At 40.2% G+C, this 27,844-nt stretch overlaps 1 protein-coding gene and 1 non-coding gene across 5 annotated transcripts; one reads left to right on the forward strand and one right to left on the reverse strand.

Moving 5' to 3' along the window:
- Positions 1 to 11,673: 11,673 nt before the first annotated feature.
- Positions 11,674 to 11,745, reverse strand: trnae-cuc (transfer RNA glutamic acid (anticodon CUC)). The gene has a single exon. It is a non-coding gene; the product is annotated as a tRNA-Glu (tRNA).
- Positions 11,746 to 11,991: 246 nt separating this feature from the next.
- On the forward strand, positions 11,992 to 26,488 carry ncoa7b (nuclear receptor coactivator 7b). 4 transcript variants are annotated; one of them, XM_010773337.1, is made up of 18 exons: positions 12,016 to 12,032; positions 12,345 to 12,451; positions 12,928 to 13,053; positions 17,062 to 17,219; positions 19,143 to 19,213; positions 19,309 to 19,416; positions 19,505 to 19,606; positions 20,231 to 20,356; positions 20,517 to 20,701; positions 21,151 to 21,305; positions 21,823 to 22,404; positions 22,715 to 22,886; positions 22,986 to 23,133; positions 23,842 to 23,967; positions 24,076 to 24,228; positions 24,502 to 24,597; positions 24,689 to 24,762; positions 24,843 to 26,488. In XM_010773337.1, exons 3-18 carry the CDS (start codon positions 13,016 to 13,018, stop codon positions 24,976 to 24,978), a joined length of 2,430 nt encoding a protein of 809 aa, XP_010771639.1. In that variant the 5' UTR covers positions 12,016 to 12,032; positions 12,345 to 12,451; positions 12,928 to 13,015; the 3' UTR covers positions 24,979 to 26,488. The 4 variants fall into 4 exon arrangements, with proteins under 4 accessions (XP_010771640.1, XP_010771639.1, XP_010771641.1 ...); XM_010773338.1 differs by lacking the exon at positions 12,345 to 12,451 and having other exon boundaries at positions 11,992 to 12,032; XM_010773339.1 differs by lacking the exon at positions 12,016 to 12,032 and having other exon boundaries at positions 12,308 to 12,451; positions 21,184 to 21,305.
- Positions 26,489 to 27,844: the final 1,356 nt, after the last annotated feature.

A 27,844-nucleotide genomic window follows, 5' to 3' on the forward strand; every position in this document is an offset into this window, starting at 1 on the left:
AAAACTGTCACCGTCTTGGCTGGGGCTGAGATTCAATCATTTGGGGTCGGTGACTTACTTTGGCCCCTCTTCCTTGCACACACAAATGCTCACACACACACACACACACACACACACACACACACACACACACACACACACACACACACACACACACACACACACACACACACACACACACACTCTGACTAGTAGACTCCTGGCTCCAGGAAGAGGACTTCAAATGGAGAAGCAGGAAAACCCAGGAGGTAGAATACCCTGTTGATAGGAGCGAGACACACACACACACACACACACACACACACACACACACACACACACACACACACACACACACACACACACACACACACACACACACACACACACACACACAATCACACAATGGCATGCTGTTTTGCAAATTAGGAAGAACATATTAATTCTCGTCTGCTTCTGCTGATGTCACCCGTTAGTGTTGTTTTATCTTATCAGGTTGATCAACATGGATCTACTCTTGTGATACTGATAATGATGAAACAGTGCTAATCAATGTTGGGTCTTTGTCTGTCAAATTGTCCCTTAAAGACCTTTAATCATGTCTGAGGAGTCTCAAAGTCCTTTTGGTTTTAATTTTCGGATTTCAATTGTCTACTAAATGCAGATAAAATAATATCCTACATTCTTTTGTGGGGTCAAGCTTAGTCATAATATTTTGGTTAAAAGTGAGTGGGTCTTTTAGTTAGATTAAGCTCTATTTCAATATTTCTTCATAATACATTTTTATATAAATAGGAACTATATTATTATAGGATTATGGTCCTGCAGGTGTGTATGTGTACCTAAGTGTGTGGATTTGTGTGTTATGGTAAATTATCTGTATGTTGTGCTTGTGGATTAGATGTGTTTTACCAGGTAAGGTCAAGGGGTCACGCTGCGAGGGACACAAGTCTGCTCAGCAAGACACCTGGGCTTCAGCAACACAGATCCTCACATAAACACACACTTACTATTAACCAGGAGGGTGTGTGTTTTTTGTTTTTGATTACATTATTAACTCCTCAGTTGCAGGTTCTCATAGGTGACGTGCTCAAGTGCTAAATTAAACTCTTGGTTCACAGTGTTTGAATAGCAGCGCAAACACATCACAAAACTCTCAATTACAGATGATAAGAATTGAATCATCAAAACGTCTTTTGTTCTGATGGCCTCCACTGTTTGGAAAGCTACTTAACCAACTCACTTGCAAAATATTTCTTTGATGCTTGTATGCTAATATTTGAAATTCCATTCCTGGGTGTTGCTGGTAGCTATAAAAATATTGAAAAATCCTAAGGGAGTTCTGTGAGTGACTTGTTTTAATCAGGTGAGCGTTGTGCAAAATGCCACTGACCAATCATATTGTCTAGGTTTCTGAATGACAGCTTTATAAAAGGGAGCCCATCATACCCAGAGTGTGTGTGTGTGCATGTTTATGTGTGTATGTTAGCGTTGGCGAGTGTATTTTTAGGAGTGAGGACTTAGGGATCCCACAACCTCTCCCTGTGATAAGAAATGGCCAAAGTCCGCAGACTAGCAAAGGCCTGAAGAGCAAATAGGGAGCACACACACTCTCACTAACACACACAAATGCAAAGGCAGTGCTTAATATGCTGATACGCTGGGCCTTAATTGCAGAGAGAAAGCTGTTTGTTTGTGCGCTGAGGGGCAAACTAGGGGTAAGATTCAGGTTAGGTAAAGGTGAGGAGACATCATCACAACAATGGATCCTGGTGTCTTTAAAGGGGTCGTGCAGAGTTCACGAAAGATGGTTAAATAGTGACTTACATGGTGTGAGAATAAGCAGAGTGTGATGGAGAAAGACTGAAAGAAGGATGGAGGATTGGAAACAAGTGTGAGAATGTTTCAACAGTGTCAAAAACTTTTTTCTGCTGTCAGTCAAAAGGCAGCTTCCTCACGCTCTCAAAACACTGCACGAGAAAACAAAAACACAATGAGGAAGCCAGAGGAGTAAAAGGTGCCTCAATCCAGGGACGGCCATAGCGCACATGTCCGATAAAAGCGGGAATATTTCTGTTTGGACAAGAGGAGGAGGGGTAGGCGGAGGGAGAAAGTCTAACAAATTGGTTTAAAAAAAAAGAAAAAAGAAGAAGAAGTTGAAAGTGCACAGAAGAAGAGGGAATGTCAGACAGGAGGAGAAGGGAGAAGCCACCAGACAGGAGGAGCAGTGGAAAACAAAAGAGGCTCCACACTCTGCTCTGTCTTATCTGTCTGAGGGTCTTATCCACCACTGGCTCTGTTGGTGTAACCCCATTCGCTCCCTCCCCCCCCTCCCCCCTGCAGGCCGCTCTCCTTCCACCTCATCCTTCCATCTCCGTCCCCCTCCTTCCTCCCCCTCCACCGCTTGCTGTGGACCCCCGTTATCAGGACAAGGCTGACGTCAGGGGGGCCCGCTGGTGCTGGGGGGCCGGAGACGGAGGCTGATAGCACGGCAGAGGCTGCCTCCACACAGGCTGTGGGAACCGAGGACCCAGCCCATCTCGACCCCGTGGCCCCGCACGTCCACCACCAAAACACACAGAGGTGAGGGTAGTTAATTTAGAAAAGAAAGAAGAAAATGTGAATTTCAAAACACTCTTTTTGCAATCCAGAACTATTCATTTTAACCTGAGACCAGTATTTTTGTGAAATAATGTTACATTTGATTATACTTTTGAGCCAATAATGATGACATAAATATGAAATAAATCAAGGCTTCTGGAATATAATTTCTGTCGGTGTGGAGATTATCAGAAAAAAGGATATAATATGCTTTACGGTGGATAAAAAAAAAAGAATCTTAAATGAACAGTTCACTGAATAAAAAGAAGACGCAGCATGTGACTCATGACCCCCATGTATTTCAAATTGAACCACAGGGTATCAAATTCACTCCAACTGTATAAAAAAGCAATTCTCAATTTAATTTAGAAAAATGTATTAAATTGAGAACAAATTAAAGGCACTCAGTCATAGGGAATTAAATTCTTTGTTTTTTGCTGCTTTCAACAATGCTGCAATATTATGCTATGTATAACAAGAAAATGTGTCTCAGACATAAACATAAGAGACCAGAGGATCACTTCTCTTCTTCGAGTCCGTAGAAATCTCAGATGTCGTTCTGCCAGTATCGGGCACAGGCCACAGCTGATGGGGTAGGTTCTGCCAGGTCTTCTGGACTGCACCGGTGGGCATCGGCACATTCCAGTAGGTGGGACATTGTCTGCACTGATCCACAGCTGCACGTGTCTTCTGTGGTGTAGTTCCACACTTTCATCAGTGCTTTGCACCTCCCCTGTTCCACACGCAGTCTATTAAGTGACTTCCAGAGGATTACTGAACCAGAATCATAGAGATGTCAAAAGCAATGCAAAACACTCTGTCTCTAAAAAAAAACGATTTATTTCATTACAAATCACTTTGGGCTTCAAAGTATACTCTTAGTTTTTAGTATTACGGCCCCGATGCTGATCCATGTGTCTCTCAAAAGCACAGCTAACCTAGCCCTCTATAAAAGGGTAACAAATGCACATTTATATAAAACAGCATTCATATTTCCACATTTCCACCTTCAACTTTCATAGACTCTGCAGTCTCTCCAAGCCTTAAGTAAACACAACAATCTCAGAGCAGATATATAGTGCGCAGTGAATGACCTGTTTCTTATCAAAAGGAGGATCCTCTCATCCACTTCTATAAAAATAGGATGTCTTGTGCATAAATATGTCCCAGGGTAGCAATATTACTGTTATCTCCCACTATGTGTGTTGCAATATCTCAACAGGGACTGACTACTACTTTACAAAAAATGTGCACAAGTTCAGCGAATCACTTTACGCGTCGCACATTTTCAACCTCACCCCTTAGAAATCAATCCCCCAGGAACACTCTCCGCCTGATAAAACTGTATATGACATATACTATGTAATTTAAGTTTAAGATAAAGCTGAGGTTACTTTCTTTTGGACATTTGTCAGCCCATATGTCTCCATAAAAGCTGCAGTGCAGTTGACAGATTGTGATGTCAGGGTCAGTATTAGTCCATGAGTCATAAATTCACTTGAGGAAAAAATCATGGAATTAATTGCCTGAGACTAGGTTAAGGAGGCACTTAGCCCTGAGAGGTGGGATGGCTATTGTCATGCCAAAAAATATGATGTGTAAAAGGTGTGTGAGTGCATGCATGTCTGTGCGTGAGTCTGTACAGGTCAACAGGTGCAAGTTTGATCGGAGGGGAGTGAGTGGAGCGTGGAGTTCTGCAGCAGATGAGTTTGGCAAGTTTCTCATCATTAGTTGCAGGTGCAGCACTCCCATCATGTGCAAACACACTCTCTCACACACACACACACAACTCATGTCATCTAAACCTTGTTAATTATCATCCCTTAACATCAGTTTACCCACTGAAACCATCCAACTCAACCCTTCTCCGCTATTACACTTTGGTATGAGTCACTTACAGTAATGGGAGTGAACTGAATAATCAATCTGTCCGTCACACAGAAACAAATGACCACATTTTCCTAAGTGCGTCTCAGATGTTTTCGGAGATGGATCTGTCGGATGGGGAGTGGAGACACAGTTATCAGTGTGTTGTCCTCGATAAGGCGGAGAAGATTTGTAACAGTTTCAGTGTGTGTGTGTGTGTGTGTGTGTGTGTGTGTGTGTGTGTGTGTGTGTGTGTGTGTGTGTGTTTGTGTATGTGTTTGTTTCTCTGACTTTGACCCCTTTGGCCAGGCAAGTAGGAGGAAGAAACGAGTGGCCTTGACAGAGCGAGAGGAGGGGTGAGATGTATAATAAGAATCAGCGAAAGAAGGAGACTGTTGTTCCGAGTTGCTTTCTTTTTCTCCTCCTCCTCCTCTCGCTGTCGTTTTCTCTCACTCTCTTTGTCAGGCAAACACTCCCTAAATTTCACCAGTGGCCACGGTGTCCTTGATTGTAAATAACTTTTTTAGAAAGAAGTTGAACTTCAGGGGACCTCTAAAAATGTTTTATTGCACTGGAAAAAGAATGAACTCCATACTGCTACAAATGATACTACATCACCGTTTACATCTCTGATTCAGCTCTTTGGACGTAACATAAAAGCATGTTTGGAATATACACAGGACATGTTATGTAATTGTTTTATTTTGATCAGAACATTGAAGTCAATGCAAATTGAACACAGGGTACCAAACGCACTCCAACAGTATAAAAAGCAATTACATTTTTTTAAATTATTTTTTCATATTCGCAATCAGTCATTGGGAATGAAATTCTTTCTTTACACTTATTCAACAATGCTGCAATAGTATGATATGTATAACAAGAAAATGTGTGTAAGACATAAACATAAGAGACCAGAGGAGCACAGAACCAGAATGATAGAGATAACAAAATCAATCCAATTAAACAACTATTTAATTAATTACAAATCATTTTGTGCCTCACAAGTATACTCTTGGTTTGAGTATTGTTCTAAAACATAAAGGTGAAAATACAGGGAATACATATTAAAAATCCCTATACTTGCATCACACATTTCAGTATCAACCTGGACTAAGTATTTGTGTTAGGGTACTTTACAGAATGGCATCAAAACCAGACAGCAGCTGTGTGTTGGGCTAGTTAAATGTGTATATGCAAGCGTTAATTTTATGTCCAAGTGAGTGGCTGCGGCCTAATTCAGTTACAAGTTAATTCTGAAGATTACAAAAAATAATGAACCACTACATCCTACTTGACTAATATGTCCAGAAAAAAACTAAATAAGTTAAGATTTTTGTGTGGATAAAACATTCAACTACATTACTTCACTCACACTTGGTGGCAATTTCCATATTTAAGTAGTACATTCAATCAAATTTGATCTGATTTGTTTTGCTTGTCCTGATTCGGACTCATCCAGTCTCCCCATTGTATCCTAAATTTACATTTTCAATCTAAAATGAAGTGGCAAGGTAGCAGACAGATGCTTCTTTATACAATAGCCAAGGTTTCTTTATGTACATAGCCTTCTGTATACTGTATGTGTGTTTGTGCTTTTCCAGGAAGTGTTTGTTTGAACAGATGATTGATTCATATCAGAGATTGTAAATGAATCACAAAGAGAAATCAAATGTTTTTTTTTACTTTGCTTTATCACCAAGCCATCACTCAGAGAAAGTGTAATGAGATCAGCTTCCAAACAACTCTCTTCGCAGTCGGCCCTCTTCTCCGCCCTCTGGGTGACATGATAAGCGCAGACCTCATTAGTCTTTTTAATTGGTACAAAACAGTTGTAGTTACTGTAGCCAGTCTGTGGTCTGGCCACATGCCAGGCTAAAGTAAACCGACCCAATGGAAACACTGCACAGGCCGACCAACAGATCACAGATTGCAACATTGAGCTTGACAAACACACAGCTTCATTTCTAATTTAAAAGGGACAGTTCACCCCAAAATCCATAAGAATTGTTTATACACTTTTCTGTTGTGCTTTCTATAAATCTAGATTGTTTTGGTGTGAGTTGCTGAGCTAGCTTGAGTTACAGCTCAGTCGATGTGGACGCCATTACTGTTTACATCGCACGCTGTCACAAGAACAAGCCAAATAATAAAAATGTGAGCCTGCAAAATATTTTTCATGGACCAGCTTTGTTTGATCTTTTTTAATCACACAAGTTATCCATATCTAAACACATCTACTCCCTTCCCTTGACAGCTTGTTGGCCTTCTCTTTTGCCCACAAAACTTTGACCTGACTAAAGTGCCAAATCATTAAAAAGCAGTTTTTCATCAGCTGTTCAAAAGAAATGATTCTTCCCAAGATGAGAGGAAAACAGAACAACTTCTGAGTATGACCTTTAGCCATTCGAGGCCTTTGTTTTCTCTAAGTTCAATGTTAAAGATGAATGGTATATTGTATTATATTTATTAGCTTATATTGCTAATACGTGTGTGTGTGTGTGTGTGTGTGTGTGTGTGTGTGTGTGTGTGTGTGTGTGTGTGTGTGTGTGTGTCTACCGTGGCGTCTATAGCTTGTGGGGAATCCATCAAAGCTTATCAATTTAAGTAAACATGACAGAGTGGACAAAATGTCTTGTGCACCGCCAGACCTGCTATCTAACCCCAAGCCATATCTGTGATGATGGACTGATGTGGCGCTAGCTTGGACTCACCAGAGTCTGAGTGTGAGAGTGGGAGCGTATGTATGGGCGCACACACACACACACACACACACACACACACACACACACACACACACACACACACACACACACACACACACACACATACATCAAAAGGTGTACACGTGTAAACACTCAGTAAGCACACACTCAAGTTACCTTTAACATGGCCCTATATCTCTCATAGGAGTACTACCTATACAGTATATGAAAAGTTGACCTATCGCACAATCATAAATGAGCAGGCACAGTCATAATTCATATAGGAATTTATAGATGTTATTTATTGGCTGATGTTTGGTGGGGCTCATAGTTTCTCCTATGAGTTGAGCAGAAAAGAGATGCTTACTGTATAGGACAAGCCTCTTTTTATGGTGGATGAGATCAGAGGAGAGTTAAGGAGGGCTGAGGGAGATTTATTAGTAATGCTAGCTAATAGTTCATGATCTGTATATTATCATGGCTCGCCTCCGTTTTAGGATATAATTCTTTGTTAAGCATGAACCGTGCTTTTTCAAATAAAGTTATAAAAATTGGAAAATGAACAAACTTGTTTGGAGCTTTTTTGACTGCTTTGAGGTTTTTTGCATAATGTGTGTTTCTCCACTTGTTACAACACCACTGATAAGCAGGGTAAACACCCATGCACTGTTTGCTCCCCTACCATGGTCATGTGATCAAAAACACTGATGAGAGGGTGAGTGTTTGTCTGTATGTATTTGAGTGAGTATGATATAGTGCTTAATGTCCATCTCTCCGTTTTCCGACACCGTCTGCTCCTTCCTTGAGGTGCGCCCCTGCACTGTCTGGACATTTGGCTTTAAGAACGAAAAATCCCCAACATTGATAACCTTTTCCCCCTCCGTTCAGTTCCTGGGTCAAAGGTCATGGCTGCAGTGCCTCAGCTGATTTGGCAGATTGACAGTGTGTGTAGTGGCACTGGATGGTATACAGTATGGAGCTGTTTCAAGCCACGTCTCCATCACTTTCCATCCCCTCTCCGTCTTCAACAACTGACAATGGGAGTGTGTGTGTGTGTGTGTGTGTGTGTGTGTGTGTGTGTGTGTGTGTGTGTGTGTGTGTGTGTGTGTGTGTGTGTGGGGGGGGTCATTAACCCCATGGTAACCTATAAGGTGGTCTTTCACTCACTCTGGACCCTTTTAGACCACCAAAGGAGTGATAAATGTTTCTCCATCTCATCTCAACTGGGTCATATAAAAGTTTTCTAGATTTCTGAGTTCTTAGTCACTGCTGCCTAGCGCCAGTCACTTACAGTGACTGTTATCTGTATGATAAGAAGCTACAATCAGGGCCAGTTAAATAAGCTTAGCACAAAGAATGCTAACAGGCGGAAGCAGTTAGCCTGGCTCTGTTGAACAGACAAAATATATGCATATATTTCCTGTCTTTCCTTTTAAAAACGCAAAATTAAAGTGTGAAAACGACAATTGTAGCATGGGCTATATGCTACACTTCAGTTACGCTAGTTGTTTGACCAAGCTAACATTAGCTTTTCAGTTTACTCACTAAACTAGTCACATCCGTCACAGTTGTTAGCTGTCGAGGTTCTTAAGTGGGACTCTCAATCCTGATGGTAAAAACAACTGTCTTTCAAATAATGAATGTCCTAATTGGTTTATTGTACATCAATCTCTCAGTATGTTTACTTGTAAACATGAACAAACAGATAAAACACTGTCTGATGGAAATCTTTGTCAAATCTAGCTAGATCACAGGTTGGGTTCATTATATTGAATTACGACTCCTAATACCTATAGATTATCCTTTGTGTGACATATCCTTTTTCAGTGTTTAGGTTTTGCCGCTTCCTGCTGCCACAGTGTACTTGAAGTTATCAGTAGTTGTAGTCTAAGCTAGAAGTGTATGACGTCCGAGTAAAATTATTTGAAATATCTCCAAGGTCTGTGCTGGGTCAGACCTTTGTCACTACAACAGTTTAGAAAGATATGCAAGATGGTATCTACGTTTGTGCTGACTTGGCAAAACAAGGCACAAAATGACAATGATTTTAGGTGCTGCTAGTGACAGTCTGAATACACAATTGAAATGTGATAATAAAAATGTAATGGTACAAAAGTTGGCACAAACAATAACACAGGAATTCTGGGTGGTACAGCCAAAGATACACTATCTGAAAATCTTTTCTTTTGTTAGCAATAATAACAAAATAAACAATCTCTGTAAAGCTCATGCTAGAAGATTGTGGGCCGGGAAGGGACAGTACTGTAAAAAATATATAATATAGTCTGAAATGATACCATCTGCATGCTGTTCAGATCTTATACGACAGAGAGACCCTGACGCTATAAGTTTGATGGACTAAGGCTGTTACCCTGTCTCAGTATCACATCTTGAAAACATCAAACAGTAAAGAGTAAACCCTTTACTAAATGTCGTCCTTGGCTTTTTTTAGTGCTTAAAACTCTGAAACTACTATACTTTGTAAACTTGTATACTTTGGAAGCATTATCTGTGCTTCCAGGAAGACAAAGCAGAACATCAAGGACGATTTTGCGCTATAAAACTTTTAGAACGTACTAGAAATAAGGAAAGGGAACCAAGAGCATGAGATAGGGGAACAGCAACATTTAAGATGTGGTCATGGCTGTCCTACTGCTAAGTCACATGAAGGTTTTGATGGTTTGAAAGGGGACGATGATACCCAGAGCCCCGGGGCCCTTGCCAACACAAACCCTGCTTTCAACCAAACAGTCCCCCACAATCCTTTGCTCCAAGCAGGGCAGGGGAGAGGAGGGGGTCAGTGAGAGTCTGAGCAGGACGGAGGAGGGACACACCGGCGCCATGGCGATCCCTAAGACAACTTATCTCCTCTCTCACAATGATAGCGACTGTCAAAATCACTGCCAAGATACATAGCCAGCCAGGAACTGGTTAACTCTGCCTCGTCCAATCAGAGCTGGGGTCTCAGTCTTTCCCCACCTCAGCCAGCTCTATGGGACTAAAGCTCCACAAACACACTATCTCAGGCTAATTTATCTCTAACAGGTTCAGTTTAATTAAGATTTATTGGAAGAAGTGACAGGAAATCATCACTACATCACATTTACATCTAAAACCATTTGCATTAATTTAACACATTTTGGTGGTGCAATATTTACCTTGTATTTCTGTGTAAGGCTAAATTAAGAAATCAATCTGGAATCTTCTTTTTAACTTGCAAGATACATTTAATTAAAAAGTGACTAATTTAGCTTAAGTTACTAAGCTCTTATATTAGACACTGTTTGGTTATGTTATCAATTTCATGTACAATGTATAAGATCTATCTATAATCTACCTAATAAAAATAAAATGATGCAGACCTCTGTTTCTAGCGGGCTACTATTTGTAGTGAATTGTCGCCACCATGTGGTATTCATCATTATAGATAGGTCAGGTCAGGCAAAGTCAAGTGGACTATCTCATCTTCCAAGAAGTCACGTGCTGATTCAAAAGCTATCTAAAAGTAAACAAAAAAAACCCAATACATTTAACAAATATATTTAACATTTTTAAATGTTCGGATGCATTACAAAAACCAGAGAGTATAAACCAATATCTTGTTTTAAATATAAAAAAAACTCAACAATGTGAAACTAATACACCTAAGCGTGCATTTACATTGCATCAGTAAAGCATTATACTAAATATGACCCCAGTAGTTTAAAACTTAAGACAATGATCATATTCCAAATTTTAACCAAAATGTATGTCTCTGGTGCTTTAGGTATCTTAGTTGACTAACTAAATAACCATTTAAACAAAACATTACCCCGACCTTTCCCCCCACAGACCCCTTTATACATCCAGAATTCCTATTATGTGACTATCAAAAATACATAAATCACCATAAAATCTCACTGATTGAAATAAAATGTTAAAGTAAGATATTTTTGATGTTGTTAAAGGACCAATAACTAAAGCAGAGGGTCGTTTTTTTTTTACAATGACACATTTGCATGTAATAGTCACCTCAATATCATACACAATCAACAAAAATATGTGTAAAATGTTGACATTTTTATGTTTTATACTACTAAAACAGCCTGGGCTCAAATTGACCCCAAGGAACACCGATGCGTACAAAGTGCGTACAGGACATTTAAAAAACATCATGTTCATTTGATGTTTACCCATTAGTCCTCACTAAATTAGGAAAAGTCACGAAATACTAAGCAAAAAAAAAAATGGGAACCATTTTTTTAGATACATAAAACATTGAATGGGGTCAAATTGATCCCAAGGATAACAGGAGGCTTAAGTGATTAATTGTACTGTATGGGTAAATGCATGATTGGTGCTATTGATATAATAATTTACTTGACTTCAGTAATACAGCTGATAGTGCCTTAGGAGTCCATGCAAATCGGTTAAACTGAGGTATATTTAACTGTAGGAACTGTTATTTGGTCAGATAAGCTCCATGTGCTCCGCAAACTTTCTTGAGAGGTAAGCGGAATTTAGTCCGAGAAAAAAAGAGTAGTTCCCTGACCGGGAATCGAACCCGGGCCGCGGCGGTGAGAGCGCCGAATCCTAACCACTAGACCACCAGGGACCGTTGTGAGATGAAAATATGTTTATATTTTTAAAGCTTTTTCCGTTTAATACGTTTCCGATATTGTTTGTGGAAGCTTATATAGACCTTGTATATCGACCAACACTCTTCAACACATCTCACCTACGCTAATTTAAGACCTAAACCTATTACCTGGAATTTAGCTAGACCTAGCTAAAGTCAATCTTGTGTTGAGCTAATGTTTATACAGCGCACATGACACCAGAGGGCGTAGTTAAGGAAGGCTTCATTCAGAATTCATTCAGCTGGTGGAGGATGCACGCAAGGTAACGTTATGTGGGCATTTTGGCTACCTGTTTTCCTGTCTAATTTAACGTTTACATGCGTTGTTGTACATACATGTTGAGCTTCAGCGTAAGGCCAGGTTGCATGGATAGGAATACCATATTTTAAGAGGAAGCGTTAGCGTCTGGACCGAATAAAATATCCTTACCATCTCCAGCAGGTTGCTATTTTCTGTAAACAACGTAGCTAGCTCGCCAGTTAGCATCAGCTGTTAAATCAGCTGGAAAGGTGAACCTTGTTCACAGTGATTGTTTGCTTAAACCTGACGGTGGCACATCTTGCTTTCACATTAGCATAACAGGATATCTGTCGTTTGTCGCTGCACCTTAAGAAGAGGCTGAAATCTGGTCAACAGGAATTCCCATTGAGCGAGCTGCTACAAACTGAAGAATGTAGCTAGGTGGGGTAACCGTTGCTTCAAATTAGCCTTTCCTCTATAGCCATTTACCTGTTATATATCTATTTGAGGCTGTACATAGGTGAACGACTAATGCTTTTCTTGTTGCTCACGGTGTGCGCCATGCGTGTTAACGATTGTTTGGTTTCTCGCTTACAGCTAGCTTGTAGTGTATTTATGCTGCATGTTTACATCTACTGGATTCCATAAGCATAATTACATAATAAAACCCATGTTTACTGAGGCAGTGTTAACAAGTAGCAGATGTGTCTTCCCCCTGCAGCACAATGATGCATTTTCCATTCCGTCTGTTGGTCAGCCATTGTCAGCTGAGTGGCCTGACATGCTTGTAGGATGCTTTCATCGCCCTCCACTTAGGCTGATGAGGATTCAGTATCATTTATATGGTTTTTGCCTTGTAGTGAGTGTTGTTGAGTGAGAAGAATCCCTGTAAATCTCATTGTTTAAATTCTCTGCAGGACAAGAAAGAAGAGGTGATCTTCCAAAGTATGCTGTGGATGTTTGTATGGATGCCCCGACTCCATGCTGATTTAACACCCTGGACTGATGGAGAAGAGAGACAGGAAGCCGGGATATTTTGCCAGGTAAGGCCCCTTAGTGACTGTGTATGTTTGTTTTTATTTGATGTCATTTATTTGCATTCAAATTATGTATTTTCCATGCAGCTAAACACCATTTTGCATGTTTCCTGTGATTTCTTTTTAATGTATGTTTTATGAAGTACATTTTGTTTAAGAATAACACATTTACCCAAGTGCTTTACAATGTATTCAAAGTCTATCATTATAACTCGATTAGAATCAGAGAACAACTACTAAAAAAATACAGATAACAAAAAACATAAAAGAAAATATATGTGCAGAATTAGAACTGTAGATGCATTAAATTGAATCTGCTGCAAATAAATCCTGTCATTTGTTATTCGCTATTAACATTACAGACCAATTACAGTGTCAGGTTTCTTTCTAAATGCTCTCCAGTTAACAGACGTCCCATTAGCTCAAAAGTTAATAAATGATCAAATGTTTCCTTGCTGAAACGGACAATGATATATCTGCTGTTGTGATATTTTTATTTTTATTTGACTCAGCCCAGGTATCACATGCTGCAGTTTAAAGTCCAAAATGTCAGTATGACCTAGTCCCACTCGGTGACAGTGCGGCTTTCCCATTGTGCCGCACGGCCATGCGTACCTTGACAAACTGCTGTAAAGGTGCATTAACCAATACATTAGTCTAACCTTTTCTTAATGAAGTGTCGGCACAGTTAAGTCACCTGTCTGTGAGCGGCACCCAATCCGAGTCATGCGTCAGAGTTTCTTGACCCACAGGGTTGATGTCGGCTGTAAAATTGAATTTTGGTAGCATTTTGAAACATGATAGCAGGAAATGTGTGGAAAGAGGATTGTCACGGCTACGGTGCATGGATTGACAATACATTGGGGGGTTAGGGTTAAAGATCAGAGATATTTTTTTTTAGGTCAACACAGATTAGACGTCACTATTTAGAGAATGAATGACACAGTGGATAAAAGAGATAAAGTGGTGTACTATTGTGTCTAAAGAACGTTAAACCACACTGCAATCTGCTAAATGTCTGCAAAAACATTACGTTATAGAATGAGAAACATAAACATGATTTGTCTCGGTTTATGAATTCAAATGGGTGAACATTGATTATATGTAAATAACGGCTCCGATGTTGAACAGTCAATATATAAAGTGTATCAAAAACTGAATATATTAGTTGATTTATTGATAAGCAGAAGTCATCCAGTCAATGTTGGCTTGTGATAAATGATCTACGATAGAATAAAGCCTAATGGCCTTTTTCTCTATCTTATTATGTCTCAGGTTACTTGTTCAAGCTATGCTGACAGCCTTGTACAAACTTGCAATTTGTCTTGTGTTTTATTAATGAGATTGTCTTAAGTTCAAACTATTATTTTGAAGGCATCAGATATCACTTGCTCTCTAATAACGAGGTAAGCAGTGCAATAGATCCTAATGGGATTGCAGGCTTTAACCTGAGTTAGAGGAGGGGTTCTCCTGCAGAGGCTGTGGCCGTTTCTCAACCTCGAGGAATTTCAAGGATGCTACGTCATCAAGTGGCGCAGCAGGACCGTTCCAATCTCCAGTATACTTGGAATTCCGCCGACGCCGCGTCCTTGGTTTGGGGGAAATTTCGAGGCTGCACATGGGTAGACTTCGCGTCCTTAAAATCCCCACAATGCTTTGCGCACGGACCAATTTCCCCAAATCTGTGGCGGAAAATGTAAGGCGGGGCCTCTCATATGACGCACACCTGCATACTTGCTAGCTTGTTCCACTCTTCGTTTTCCGAATGCCAGAAAGGATTCTTGCTTAGCTTCTGAAGGAAGTGACTCGGAAGACATGTGCTACCAAGCAAGCGTACTCGCGATTGAGAAACACCCAGTGTGTATATCTGTGGCTGCGAAACAACAGTGGAAATGTGCTGGATGGAAACCTAAGATATGTACAATCCTCCTCAGCTTTACAGACAAATATATGTTTTGCCTGCGTGTACAGAATGTGAACATTTCAGGAAGTAAAATCGGCCTTATTCCTCAACACGACCCCTCCTATAACATGTAGCTCGGTTGCTTTTTGCACTATATGCAGCCTCACTTCCTGACCGATGGAGGAAGGGTCAATGTTGAGTTTACACATGCCATAACAAGTATTGTTTACCCATTATAGACTTTCTCATGTTATATTTTTTTAGGACAGTGAAATGGTATTCATGCCATTGGAACTGCACAAAAGAAAAACAACTCTTTAATGTTAAAGTTGGAATAATTATACCAACCTGATCTAATTTAGGTATAAAATGAACCCCTTTTTAAAATTACACAACAAAATGTTTAAAATAAGATCAGTCCTTCAACACATCTTTAAATTTGCTTATTGCAGGCTGTGCAAACACACACTTGAGATTAAAGCTCATTGCAACTCTGAACGAGCTCCACAGCATCCATAGAGACTAGAGAGACACTCACATGAATTAGCGGTTGTCGTGGTGATTTCACTCCTCACAGCTTAATGGCTGTAGAGAAAAATAAAAACGCTTTGAAGAAGCCTCTTTACCACTAGGAAATTAGGGGTTAAATGTGTGTGGCTGTACAGAAAAATCCTGAAGCAACCATTGTTTTCGAGCAAAACAAGTTAAACAACATAACGACCAAGCAAATCCGGAATTTCTTAAAAAATAAATAATATTTGTTGTAGTAGCGGAGGCCAAATGTATTGGGTCTTTTTAAATCCATGCTAGCAACAACTACTCTCCCTGGGATGTATATTCAAATAAAATAAAATTTCAACATCTACCTTTCATTCAATAATAATATCACGTGAAAACTACACGTGTACCAAACATAAAAACAATAATTAGACTTTAAATTGATTGAAAGGTAACCAAAACAACAACACTAGTCTCAGATCTCAGATATTTACTAAAGGGGTGTGAGTATTTATGGAATTAGTTATTTATGTTTGTTTTTGATTTTTACTCTCAATACTGTGCTTTCTCTGCCATTATGTCAATACACTGGTTACACATTTAAGATTAGAGGGGAGAGAGGAAAGTGGAACGCTCAATATGAAGGCTCAATGCTCTGTGAATCCCCCAGAATGAAACAGATGGTGCTGTTCAGACACATTTTTGAGTTCACCACCAGATGTTCGCTGCGTCACAGACCCGAGGCTCTGGGAGAGGCCTGAACTCTGTCAGCGGCCTTATCGACCCACTCCTGCCTTCCCATTAGGGCACTTGAACATTTGAAACGCTTCTCTTTGCATTTTCCTTTTATTCCTCCCCTTGCCAAGGGTTTTGCAAGGCAACACTGCCCCCTTCACCAAAAGCTTCGGATAAATCAATTTATCTTTTCTTAACATACTCATAGGCACACTTAAGAATTCAGCTGGGCTCATTCTGTAGATCTTGCACTATCGCTAAGTGCTCCACCAACTCATGGTTCCACTGCGATGGTTTACCCCTTATTAAACCTCAGTGGGTGCTGGAGATGCCATTACATCACTGCATCACCAATCAATCATTGAACGGGGGGGGGAAAGGACAGTCTGAGAGGATAATACTGCTGACACAGAAAAGTTGAGAGGGAAAAGTTAAAACTCAATCCAATAACTTTGAGCACAAAAGCAGCACCTGGAAAGAAGGTCTGAATTTGCATAACGGAAAGTTTTGATGACATTGGACCACAAGGAGGGCATTCAAAGAGGGCAGACATCCGCCAAGGCCATTCCCTTTCTCGCAATGCTAACAAAAGTCCTAAATAATAAAAAATATTAATAATAGGGTTCTTCTATTCCCCCTTACACCAAGTTTCATAAACATTTGAATGGTAATTTTTCCATTTTTTTCCTCTCTAGTTTAACTCCTATGTAGTCTACACTATACTGTATATGTTCATATATACCGTATATTGATCGCAACATTATCCGAGTTGTTATTGAATAAGTTATACCAAATCTGATTCAAAAGCCATTTTAGCTCCTGTGCTTTCTTTATCTTACTTACAATAAATAATGCTTTTTGTCTTGCATCCACATCAGGCTGAAGAGGCGGAGACAGCTCAAGCAGAGCCAATCAGAGAAGAGCGTGACTGATCAGAATCCCGCCATCATTTCCTGTCCAGACATCCCAAATGAGGGCGACCCCCACAAAACGACGGACCTGCAGAGAATAACATCGAAGCCACCGGCCTGCCCGGGTAAGACCTGCTACGAAATCCCAAAACACCTGGAAAACTGGGGCAGCTTTGCGTGGGGGTGCTCGGGTATCTTCAGTACACGGTTGATGCAACATGAAGCAGAAAGAAGACTTGTGTTGCCCTTTTCAGTATAATAAGACAGATTTGCTCTTTGTCGTTTAGTTCTTGCCCTGTAAAACAAAGGAATTCTCATCTACAGAAGTTTTGTTTTTAGGCGAATTTGAATGGATAATGCTTACACCCAGCAGCAAGGTGAAACCAAATATCCGTACTGCTACAGAAGGATTCAAGGTTTTTGTCTTAGCTCAATTGTTTTTGTTGCCCGCTGTAAATTCCAATGTTTATAAACAAGCAATATCTCAACTCGTGGTACTAGCCTACTGTTAGTGTGAGTTGTATTCCCCTGTTCTGTTTAGTGGTATGCAACATAAGGGCCATCTCTGTTGGGAACAACCTCAGCAGTTTTAAACAGGAAGTTGCATAACTTTTTATCCTGCACTCTTTTACAGTTGATGATGACATTTAGGGCTCAGTACTCACAAAGAGTGTGAGTACTGAGAAGTGGTGCTAGTTTAAATGTAAAGTTGAAATGCTACTATGCCTTTAATTTCTGTTACTTCAAATCCAACTGAGAGCTCTACCATCTTTGCTATTTATATGACTCTTAAATGTAAAAAAATTATCTTTTGAGCTTTCGAAAGAGAAGCATTGCTGTACTAGACCGCTTATATAATTTGATAGTGACTGGATCATATCACTAGAATAGGCTATTGAACTTGAATTACATTACAGCGTTAATCCGCACATGTTGTTTTGCAGATCAGTTACATTTTCCCTTTTTTGTTAAGGGACAGGGAAAAAATCATTAGCTCTTATATATTATTACCTTTTTATATTTCCTTTTTTTTCTCGTTTAGTTTCAAAATATCTTTTAGGTGAGCTTTTATCATTTATTTGTCCTGACTCAACTGACATTGCATCCAAAAATAAATGAGGACATTGAGAATTAATATTTCTAATGTATCAATGTCTGTATAAGCTAATTGTCCGAACACAGTATAACTTCACATTTGCCAAACACTGAACCTAATCTAACTTGCATTGTCTCTTGCCTTTTGTCATTGTGTGCTACATCATGCTATCATGTTGCTGGTTTTGTTTGTACCACAAACTGTTATTGACTCCTTCATGTTGACAGTGATAATGGACTTCAGTCATGTTTGAGCTGGCGAGCCAGCTGTGTAAACTGCTGTATTTGTTTCAATTAGACTGCAGCCCATTCAATAAAATGTTTAGCAAATAACAGACAAATGAAACGGGACGCTTTAAACTAGATGGGCTTTCAGAAAAAAGGCCATAGTCTGAAATGAGTCATAGCAAATTACCAGTGACAGTTTGAATGTAATAAATAAGCGACAGTGTTCATAAAAATGAATATGGTCTTGATTTTCTTTAAAGTGAAGAGCGGCTGGAGTCTCACTGTCTCGTGCTTAGTCATGCTCTCTGTGTCCATGGTGGAGCAGCAGGGTAATTTAGCATTCAGGGAGTGGTGCGCTAATAGCTTCTGTGTTCTTGGCAAGAAGAAAATGCTGACTGTGGTGCTTGTCTACTACAAGGGTCAAATTGTGTGTGTGCGTGTGTGAGTTTATGATGGCATGTGTGGGCCAGTGTTTTTAGAGCTGATAATGATATAGGAAAAACAAGCACTGGTATTGACTTCAAAAGCAGTAAACCACGGGATACTTGGGAGTCATCTCTAGTGAGTTTTCTTTACCCTCCTTTTACTGTTTATTGTGGTAACTTAAATCTATATGCTAGCAACCGCTGTATAAGATGGACGAAATGAAACCATACATGAATTGCCTGAAGGAATAATTCGATGTTTTCCTCGTATGACATCTGTTTGTCATTTCTCTCTTTTAGAAAATGGCTGTAAAAGTACCAATCAGGCAAAGAAGGAAAAGCAGAGGCCACCAGGGACAGTGGAGTTCACTGTGAGTAAAACTGTGAAAGCACATCAAAATAACACACTGACTTATTAACAGAAAGGTTATATTTTGACGATCTGTATCGTGGGATCTTGCTACAGGTGGGAGCTAATGATTCCCTGAACAGCATCGCACTCAAGTTCAACGTCACCCCAAACAACCTGGTCCAGCTGAACAAGCTCTTCTCCCGCAGTGTGTATCCCGGGCAGGTGAGACCCTCCGCAGTAACATGAACATCTGCCTTATTGTTCCTAAGACTGGCTCACCGTCTGCTGTCCCTCGTCATCATCATTACAGAAGCTGTTCGTCCCCGATCTGAGCCAATCAGAAACAGAGCTGAAGTCCTCGAGTTCCACTGATCCCGCCTTCAGAAATGGCTTATCAGAGAAAGCATCACATGTAAGTATAAGGTGATTCATTATGTTGTGCAGACTAAAGTCAGTTGAAATGAGCCATTAAGGGACACATTTCTTATGCTTTCTATTTAAATGATTACTATAAAAATTTCACCAAAAAAGGCCACAAAAAATACTTAACTAGAAGTAATAGTGTGTCTTCAACCAAGTACTTCAGGATTAACACGTTGGTTTATTGGATAACATAGTAAGTTTCTGTTTGTTTTCAAGTCAGAAAATAAATATTATTTGATTTTAATCAAACAGAAAAGTCATGAACCTTAATTTAAAAGCAGCAGCGTACCTGCCGTTTTTATGAGTTTGCTCAATGTATATGGTGCATTAAAACTAAACACTGCTTCTCCATGTATAGTTTTGACATGTAGACTAAATATTTTCCAATGGAAGGTCATTTAAATAAATCATCATCTGACAGACAAGTCAAACAGTCTGTTTCTGGACACTTTGAATAGTGATACCATGTGGTATGGCCTGACACCTCTGAATCTGAACCGTAAAGGTCAAAGGTTGATGAAAGCTAAAAACACACATTGATTAAACACAAAAAAAAACAAGCTGTACTGAATTCAAGCACAACATTAAGGTCTGTCCTTTGAACTTCCTTCAGGATGGCATTTCAAACGGCAAGTCAGCAAAGTCCCTCCGGCACGATCTCTCCCCAAACTCAGAGGACGAGAGCCCGGCAACCGTTAAATTCATCAAGATGAGCTGCAAATATTTCACAGATGGCATGGTAAGAAGCCTAGAACATGTGACAGGGGCAGGTAATAATTCAAGAGAATGCTGAAACACTGTTCCTGAGAATATTCTGATGTTTAAAGAAGAATCAGCCGGTACCCCTCTCTCATTCAGATGTGGTTGCAGTGCCCTCATGTGTTATGTCTTCGTTGCAGGGAGTGGTGGGCGGCGTGCTGATTGTGACCCCCAACAACATCATGTTTGACCCCCACAAGTCGGACCCCCTGGTGATCGAGCACGGCTGCGAGGAGTACGGCCTGATCTGCCCCATGCAGGAGGTCGTCTCCGTGGCGCTGTACGATGACGTGTCGCGCATGAACCTCAAAGACGCTCTGCCATCGTAAGCGCTTCAGACCGCCTCGTTTTCTAGCTTCCCTCTTCTCTAAATGTTCTTCTCTATATGTTTTTCTTACAGTCCTCTGCTCAGATTCATGCTCTCTTGTTCCCGTCTTCCAGTTTCTATTCTTCTTTTTACTCTCAGTAATACTACGGTTTGTGTAAACCCTTTTTCCTCTTCTCCATTCAAAACACTTTTCACGTTGGACTCAAAGTCTCATATGTCAATAGTTTTGTAGTTTCTTCATTGAAATGTTGTTTTGTTCCTCATTTATCTCTTTACTTTTGCTTTACTTCTATTGTGCTTTGATCGTTTTACATCACATGTTGTTTTGTTTTGCATCATTCTTGTCATTCATAATTTTCTGTTTGGACTTTTCCTTTTTTGTTTTCCCCTTTTTCATTTCATCCTGGTTTGCGGTGCGGTATGTGTGATGTCCCGTGACCCCACAGAGACCTACCCCAGGATTTGTGTCCTGTGTACAGGCCCGGAGAGTGGGAGCAACTGCCCTCAGAGCGAGATCTGAACCCCTTCAGCCGCTACGAGGCTCTTGATCCCAAGCGACCAATCGTGTTGGATGACATCGAATCAACCCTCTCAGAAACTGGTAACATCATGTCATGAAATATCCACAGTTTTGCTGCTGTAGCGAGTACAAAGTGACCCTCTTCTTTAGAGACAAAAGTCCCTTTAAAACGGTGGTCACTCTGGGTTATAACTTTGAACTTGTATCTGTTTTACTCTCCACAACCAGCATTTATTATGGGGTGCTTTGCTGGTTTATATGAATGGAATTTAGACTTGAGTATCTAGATTTCCCTTTGACATACATTTGAACACATAAAGTATTTATTGGTTTACTGACAATTGATGATAAATCCTAAGGGACCATTTTCTTTAAATGTAAATATTTTCTATTCCTACTTTTTTTTTTTTTTTACTGTTTTCTGCCATTGTCGAATTTCATTTGGGGGCATGGGAGAAATGTACTGTACATAAAACATCAACAAGACACTACAAACAATACATCTCAAATAAAAGTGTGCAGATGTATTGAAATTAAAAATGTCTTTCTAAAAATGGCTTAATGTTCAACAAAGACCTGTTTATCGTCTTCATACCAGTGAGCACAGAGAAGTCTCCATCAGACGAAGGCTTCACTGAGTTGGAGCCGACTGTGAACGCGAGTGCTGAAGAGGTGGAGGCGACGTCCTCCAAAACTCCCAGCATCCTCAGAAGGGACCAACAGGAACTAGGACCAAGCTGCTCGGGCCGGGAAGACTTTAAAGACAAGTCGATTGGTGGTAAAACTAAAGTGAAGCTGGACGATGACGAGGATGAAGGCGTCGCTCAGACCAGCTCCATTGAGGAGGGAGAGTCAACACAATCCTCTTTAGAGACTGAAAAACAGGGTGGCTTGCTGGATAATCCTACAAACCAAAAGGAAACCAAATATATACAACCTAAAGGGATAGAAGAGCTGCTAAACAGTGCACAATATGAAATAATCGAAGCACCAGTGGACCAAAACAGTAAACTGAGTCTGAAGGAGGCTTCAGAGGTTTGTGGGTGCTCGAGTCCTAAGAGACAAAGCCCTGTCAGACCAGCAGGGCGCGCTGAGCTCAGCAAGGAGGAGATACGCAAGAAAAGCAACGAGGCAGAAGTGAAGACATGGCTGCTGGAGAGGGTGCATGCTCCAATAGAAGGTAATATATACATGTTTGTATTATTTCATACCATTGGTACCGTCTTTAATTCATCTATTTCTATTTTGTTTTCATTTAAATATATTCTTATTTGTTTTGTGTGTGTTGACATAAAGATATTGTTGTGTATGGTGTGTGTTTATTGAATATCAAACTAAGAAAGCATGAAAAAAAGGGGAAAATATACTCTCCTGATGTGTCCTCCACCTGACTTTGGCGCCTCCATGTGGGCTATGATAGGGACTACAATAACATTTGAGTGTAGAATTAAACTCTTTCTCTATTTTTTTTATTTACCCATCCTCTATAGACATGCTCTTCTCATCCAAGGAGAAGAGTAAAATCCCACCAATGTTCCTGTGCTTCAAAGTGGGAAAGCCAATGAGGAAGTCCTTTGCCACCGCAATGACTTCTAGTCCCGCCCACTCATTTGGGGGCCGGGGTAAACAGCCGGAGTACTGGTTCGCTGTGCCACAAGAAAGGTGAGGCGATAATGGATGAAGCAATGTCTTAAACTACAATGTATTTAAGATAGGAGTGTGTATTTAACCCATCTAATATGTGCTGTGTGTGTGTTTTAGGGTGGACCATCTGTATGCATTTTTCGTGCAGTGGTCTCCTGATGTGTACGGGAAGGAGGCTCGAGAGCAAGGCTTTATTTTGGTGGAGAAAGATGAGCTGGACATGATCGACAACTTCTTCAGTGACCCTGCTTCTTGCAGTTGGGAGGTAAGCTCAGCCAAAAAGGAGGCAGCACCCTTGTCTTCTATTCACATCACACATTGATTTAATTTAATTGAGTTTAGTTTAGTTTAGTTAGTAAACATATAAACAAATGCATAATGCTTTGACGAAACACCCGGCTGCCTACCAACGCTTATTGTTTAGGTGTCCCTTGATAGGCAGGCAGTCATATCATTAGCTAATGCTATCCAGATCTGATGGAAATGGACATAAAGGCGAGTGAAGTATAATCGGACTCGAGAGAAAGATCAGAGATCAGGATCAGATTCTGCTGACGGAGAACTGCAGCTCTCCCAGATCACCTCCACCAAACACACACTTAGCAATATTATCTACCTCTGGAACTAGCTAAACTACTTCGAAATATGTTTATTCTTTACTGTGGGGTGACTCATTACTGGATCACGCACTGCATGAGACCGATACTGTCAGGAGAGTGAGAGTTTCTCCAGTTTTTCACCTGATGAGCCCAGAGTAAAATGCTTTTGTGTGCACGAACTATAGGTGAACAGCGAACACCAGTTTGATGTTGGTGACAGGATGAATATCCTGGAAAAAGTTATTGGGGGGGTGCCAAATCCGCCAGCATATTGCTTGCCTTTTATCTCCTGTGTCACTTTTGCTGTAACGCTGTACATTTTCCTGATGCAACTTTGTCGTGGAATTCCTTTTATATGCTTGTTTCCATCCCAGATAATCACTATTGACGAGGCTAAGCGCAGGCAGAGTTTCAGCAGCTGTGATGCAGAACTATCAGTGGATGCACTTCCCATACTCGGTGAGGCCAGTGACCTGCTGCAGGACACACACATGGAGAAGGTATATAATACTTTTTACCACATAAAATAAATCCAGATTCTGAAATGACGAAATATGCAAGATACTAATCCGTACGCTTCTTAATCTGATGATGTGTTTGCCCTCCAGCTTGCTTGCCGCTTGCCGCCCCGTGTGCAGATCTACCCCTGGAGACTGGCCTACAGCACGGTGAAGCACGGGACCAGCCTGAAGACTCTGTACCGGAGCCTGGCAGACGTGGAGAGTCCGGTTCTGCTCGTCATCAAAGATATGGACAACCAGGTAGTTAACTGTGCAAAGGGTCCTACTGTATGTGCGTTAATACGGCCACACTGGCTGAGAATACACGAGGTAAATAACAGTCAAAGAAAAAGGCCTTGTATCATAAGTGGTTGATACACAGGTGGCAAAAGAAATGTATAGGTAATGATATTTTAAGATTTTTACATAACAAGGCTTCAATACAGAGTATTTTTGTCCTACTCATGTCAGTCATCATATTTCACAACGTAATCCCCCCCTAAAAAATCAACTGAATCTGCCTCTTTATCACAGATATTTGGGGCTTTCTCAAGTCATCCGTTCAAAATGAGCGAACATTGCTACGGCACAGGAGAGACGTTCCTCTTCAGCTTCTGTCCTGAAATCAAGGTTTGCCTTACCATTGTTTATAATCTCAATTTAGGTATGAGGTCTCATTATTTTAATAGCGTTAACATAAATTGCTTGCTCTCATTTTCAGGTGTACCGCTGGACGGGCGAGAATTCTTACTTTGTGAAGGGAAATATTGATTCTCTGCAGATGGGAGGAGGAGGGTAAGAAGCAAATCATTAGCTTTTTCACTCTGGGTTTCTTTGGGTTTACCATCAGTTAATTTCCTCTCTCCCCTCTGCAGTGGTCAGATGGGTCTGTGGCTGGACGCTGAGCTGTACCGAGGCACCACCAACAAATGCGCCACTTTCAACAACCAGCCCCTCTCCGCTCAGCGGGACTTCAACATCCACAGTGTGGAGGTCTGGATCTTCGAGTAGTCTCACCTGATCATAGGTACTCCTACATACAACCCCTGCTCCAACATCCCCCCCCCCCCAAGTCTATTACACGCCACTTGGAGGCTAAAGCTAGCTCCCCCACCACGACACTGAACGTTCTTTGAGAGAAGACTGGCGGAGAACGGCCATCTGTAGTCTGCTTCGACCTTCGGCAGGCAGGTCGGCCAGTTTGCGTTTGGCTCCTCCTTCCTTCTAAGGTGGAAGTGTGTCGTTGCTCTCCGTTCATTGGCTGCCTTAGACATCCGTCAACGCCTCAAGCTTTCCCAGCATGCAAACTGCCTGACCACCATAAGAGAGGAAAGAGAGAAGAGGAAGGATGCTGATGTTACTATTGAGGTAATCCCTAAAATATTTCAAGTGTGAGGAAGAACAAGGTTTCCCATTATGATGAATGTTATTTTTTGCAGGAATAATGATGTAATTAGTTTATTTGGGAATGTACAGGATAAAGTGCTGAAGACATTTTTTTTAAGATGTTATGGATTTTAAAAGGAAGTGCAAATTGCCAGAAAGATTATTTTGGATCCTCTACTATTAAATTCATTTAAATGCAGGAAATGTTTACAATGGAAGCGTTGCACTTCCTCTGACGGCTGAGTTTTAGGTGAACTTAATGAGTGTTTCATTGCATCATCCCACAACTACTTAAGTTTTAATTTCCCCAAAAGAAATCCAGGTTTGCAAAGAACAAATATTTTTATTTCGCATTTGTTGTGAGTTTATTTTATAAAATATTTTAGATTTCTTTATTTTTAAATTAATTATTTTTATTTTTAAATTGTATTCTTATTACATTGAGTGCTCAATTTTTTTTTTTAATGGATGTGGTTTTATAGAAAGTTAAATGTTTCTGTTTGTGATTGGACCTAACAAGCACTACAAATGACTGTTTTGTCAGTATTGAATTCGTATCTCACGTCGACTGATTTCTACCTGTTTTTATTAATTTTGCGGTCATTGTTTAGAGCCAGTAGAAGTTAAACATGATGTCACTTTGCACTACAGGATTTATCGACAGTCATTGCTCTGTTGTGGCCTCGTGTAATTAAACATTTCGTCAATGTAAAATTGTTACTTAATGCTATTTGATCACCACTACAGGTCAGCATTTGCTTTACTTAAAAATGGAAAAAGGGACAGTCTGTTTTTGCACTCTGGTAAGCCGCTAACAAAAAATTCCGATCTACTAACACAGAAAATAAATGTTCATTTATATCCTTTGTGTCATACAGAGGCTTTTAGTGCATGCATTATGCAATACTGCAAATGTTTGACACCACTCAATGATACCTGCCATACTTTTCACTAATGCCAGTTATCGCTTTATGTGAAAATGAGCTTTGTGTTCTTGTGTTTTAACTGTGAATGATCCCTGAGTATTATTTCTCGTGAACCCAAAACTGCTGTGATATTAATATGGATCTATTTATTGTGTTGTTATAGCAAACACATTTAAACCTAAATAAATGTTATATATACACACATATTATTAAGGGTTGTGTTGTTTGTGTCTACTTTAATATATCCCATCTTATGGTTTATTGTCGGTAATCATTGTAGGACTGTTAAAAGAGTGTATTCATTTAAGTCTTAGTGTTACTGTTAGACACTGTGCCATAGCTGTATAAGGAAGAAGCCAGTGGTGGGATCTTTCCGGGAAGTCATTCACTGCAAAGATCTCACAGTAAGAAGATGAAACACTCTGAACATGAAACTGAATTACTCTCTGCCCTAAATGAATTCAATTGAGAGGAAACAGGAGAAATAAATTATGAAGTTAAGATATTAGTAGAGGTTTAAGTTTGTTGAACCTTAAAATTGTTTCGATTTTCAATAAAAAATCTATATTTGGCTCACAGCCACAGATGTCATTTATACTGGGGACGCTGGGGACCAACCACTTTTGTAAATGGCTAATTTGCTCCCCACCGTTTTGCATTAGGATCATTTGTTAAACATGTTCTGAAAATAGCGTGCACAAAGAATTGTACACTTTGAGATTTGCACAACAGAACATGTACAATGTTGACGACTGTTCACACTTTTTGGGTGTATTTCTGGCCATCCAAGTGGTGCAATTTGGACCTGCGACACGTTTAATATTATAATTCAATAGAGAATAGTAATGTTGCTCCCGCTTTGCCCAGTGTAGCATAGTTACTACACTAGTTGTCAAAAAAAGTATTGTAATCGTATGTTTGTATACACATACATAAGCTTACAATGCTTATCTATGTATATAATATATGTATGGTTTGCGGGGGACGCTTAATGCAGTAGTGTTTTTAAATGTGACCCACCACTTTTTCTAACAACATTACACCAATAATTTAGCTTATTAATAATAACAATAATAGATTACATTTTATAGCGCATTTCAAGGGACCCAAGGCCGCTTTACATGCTATGAACAAACAAACAAGTAAAAGGCAAATAATAAAATATAAATTAAATAACTAGCAGTGGGAGTGGAAGCAGGGGGGCTGTGATGGGTTAGGGGTCGAAGGCCATGAACAGGTGAGTTTTTAATGATGACTTGAAGTTGTATGCAAGTTATTATTGTATACCAAGAACTTCCAGTTGAGAGGACATTTCTGTGATCTGACCCTTTCACATATTTAATGTTACATTTTGTTGGGGAATAATTTGCCCTGCATGTCGTTCGCCCTCTGACGCAGCTGACCAACCTTGAGAAGCTGTTATCTCCCATAAGGAGGGGCTGCCCTCGGCCTAGCATATTGTTGATGTTGCCAGTTTATGACCGGGCAACTCTCTATCAGAGATCGTTATTGTTGTGGGACACCTGGAACACATCCTTCTCGGGGTGTAGACTTTATATAATACA

This window comes from Notothenia coriiceps, unplaced genomic scaffold (genome assembly GCF_000735185.1).
Source record: "Notothenia coriiceps isolate Sejong01 unplaced genomic scaffold, NC01 NC01_scaffold00012411, whole genome shotgun sequence".
In the NCBI taxonomy this organism is placed as follows: Eukaryota; Metazoa; Chordata; class Actinopteri; order Perciformes; family Nototheniidae; genus Notothenia; species Notothenia coriiceps.

What these genes read in the sequence shown, in the direction of transcription:
- ncoa7b (XM_010773338.1), top strand. Translation starts at nt 13,016, where the DNA reads ATGGAGAAGAGAGACAGGAAGCCGGGATATTTTGCCAG. An exon ending in GAAGCCACCGGCCTGCCCGG is followed by an intron (nt 17,220 to 19,142) that starts GTAAGACCTGCT and finishes TCTCTCTTTTAG; the next exon opens with AAAATGGCTGTAAAAGTACC. An exon ending in TCAAAGATATGGACAACCAG is followed by an intron (nt 24,229 to 24,501) that starts GTAGTTAACTGT and finishes TCTTTATCACAG; the next exon opens with ATATTTGGGGCTTTCTCAAG.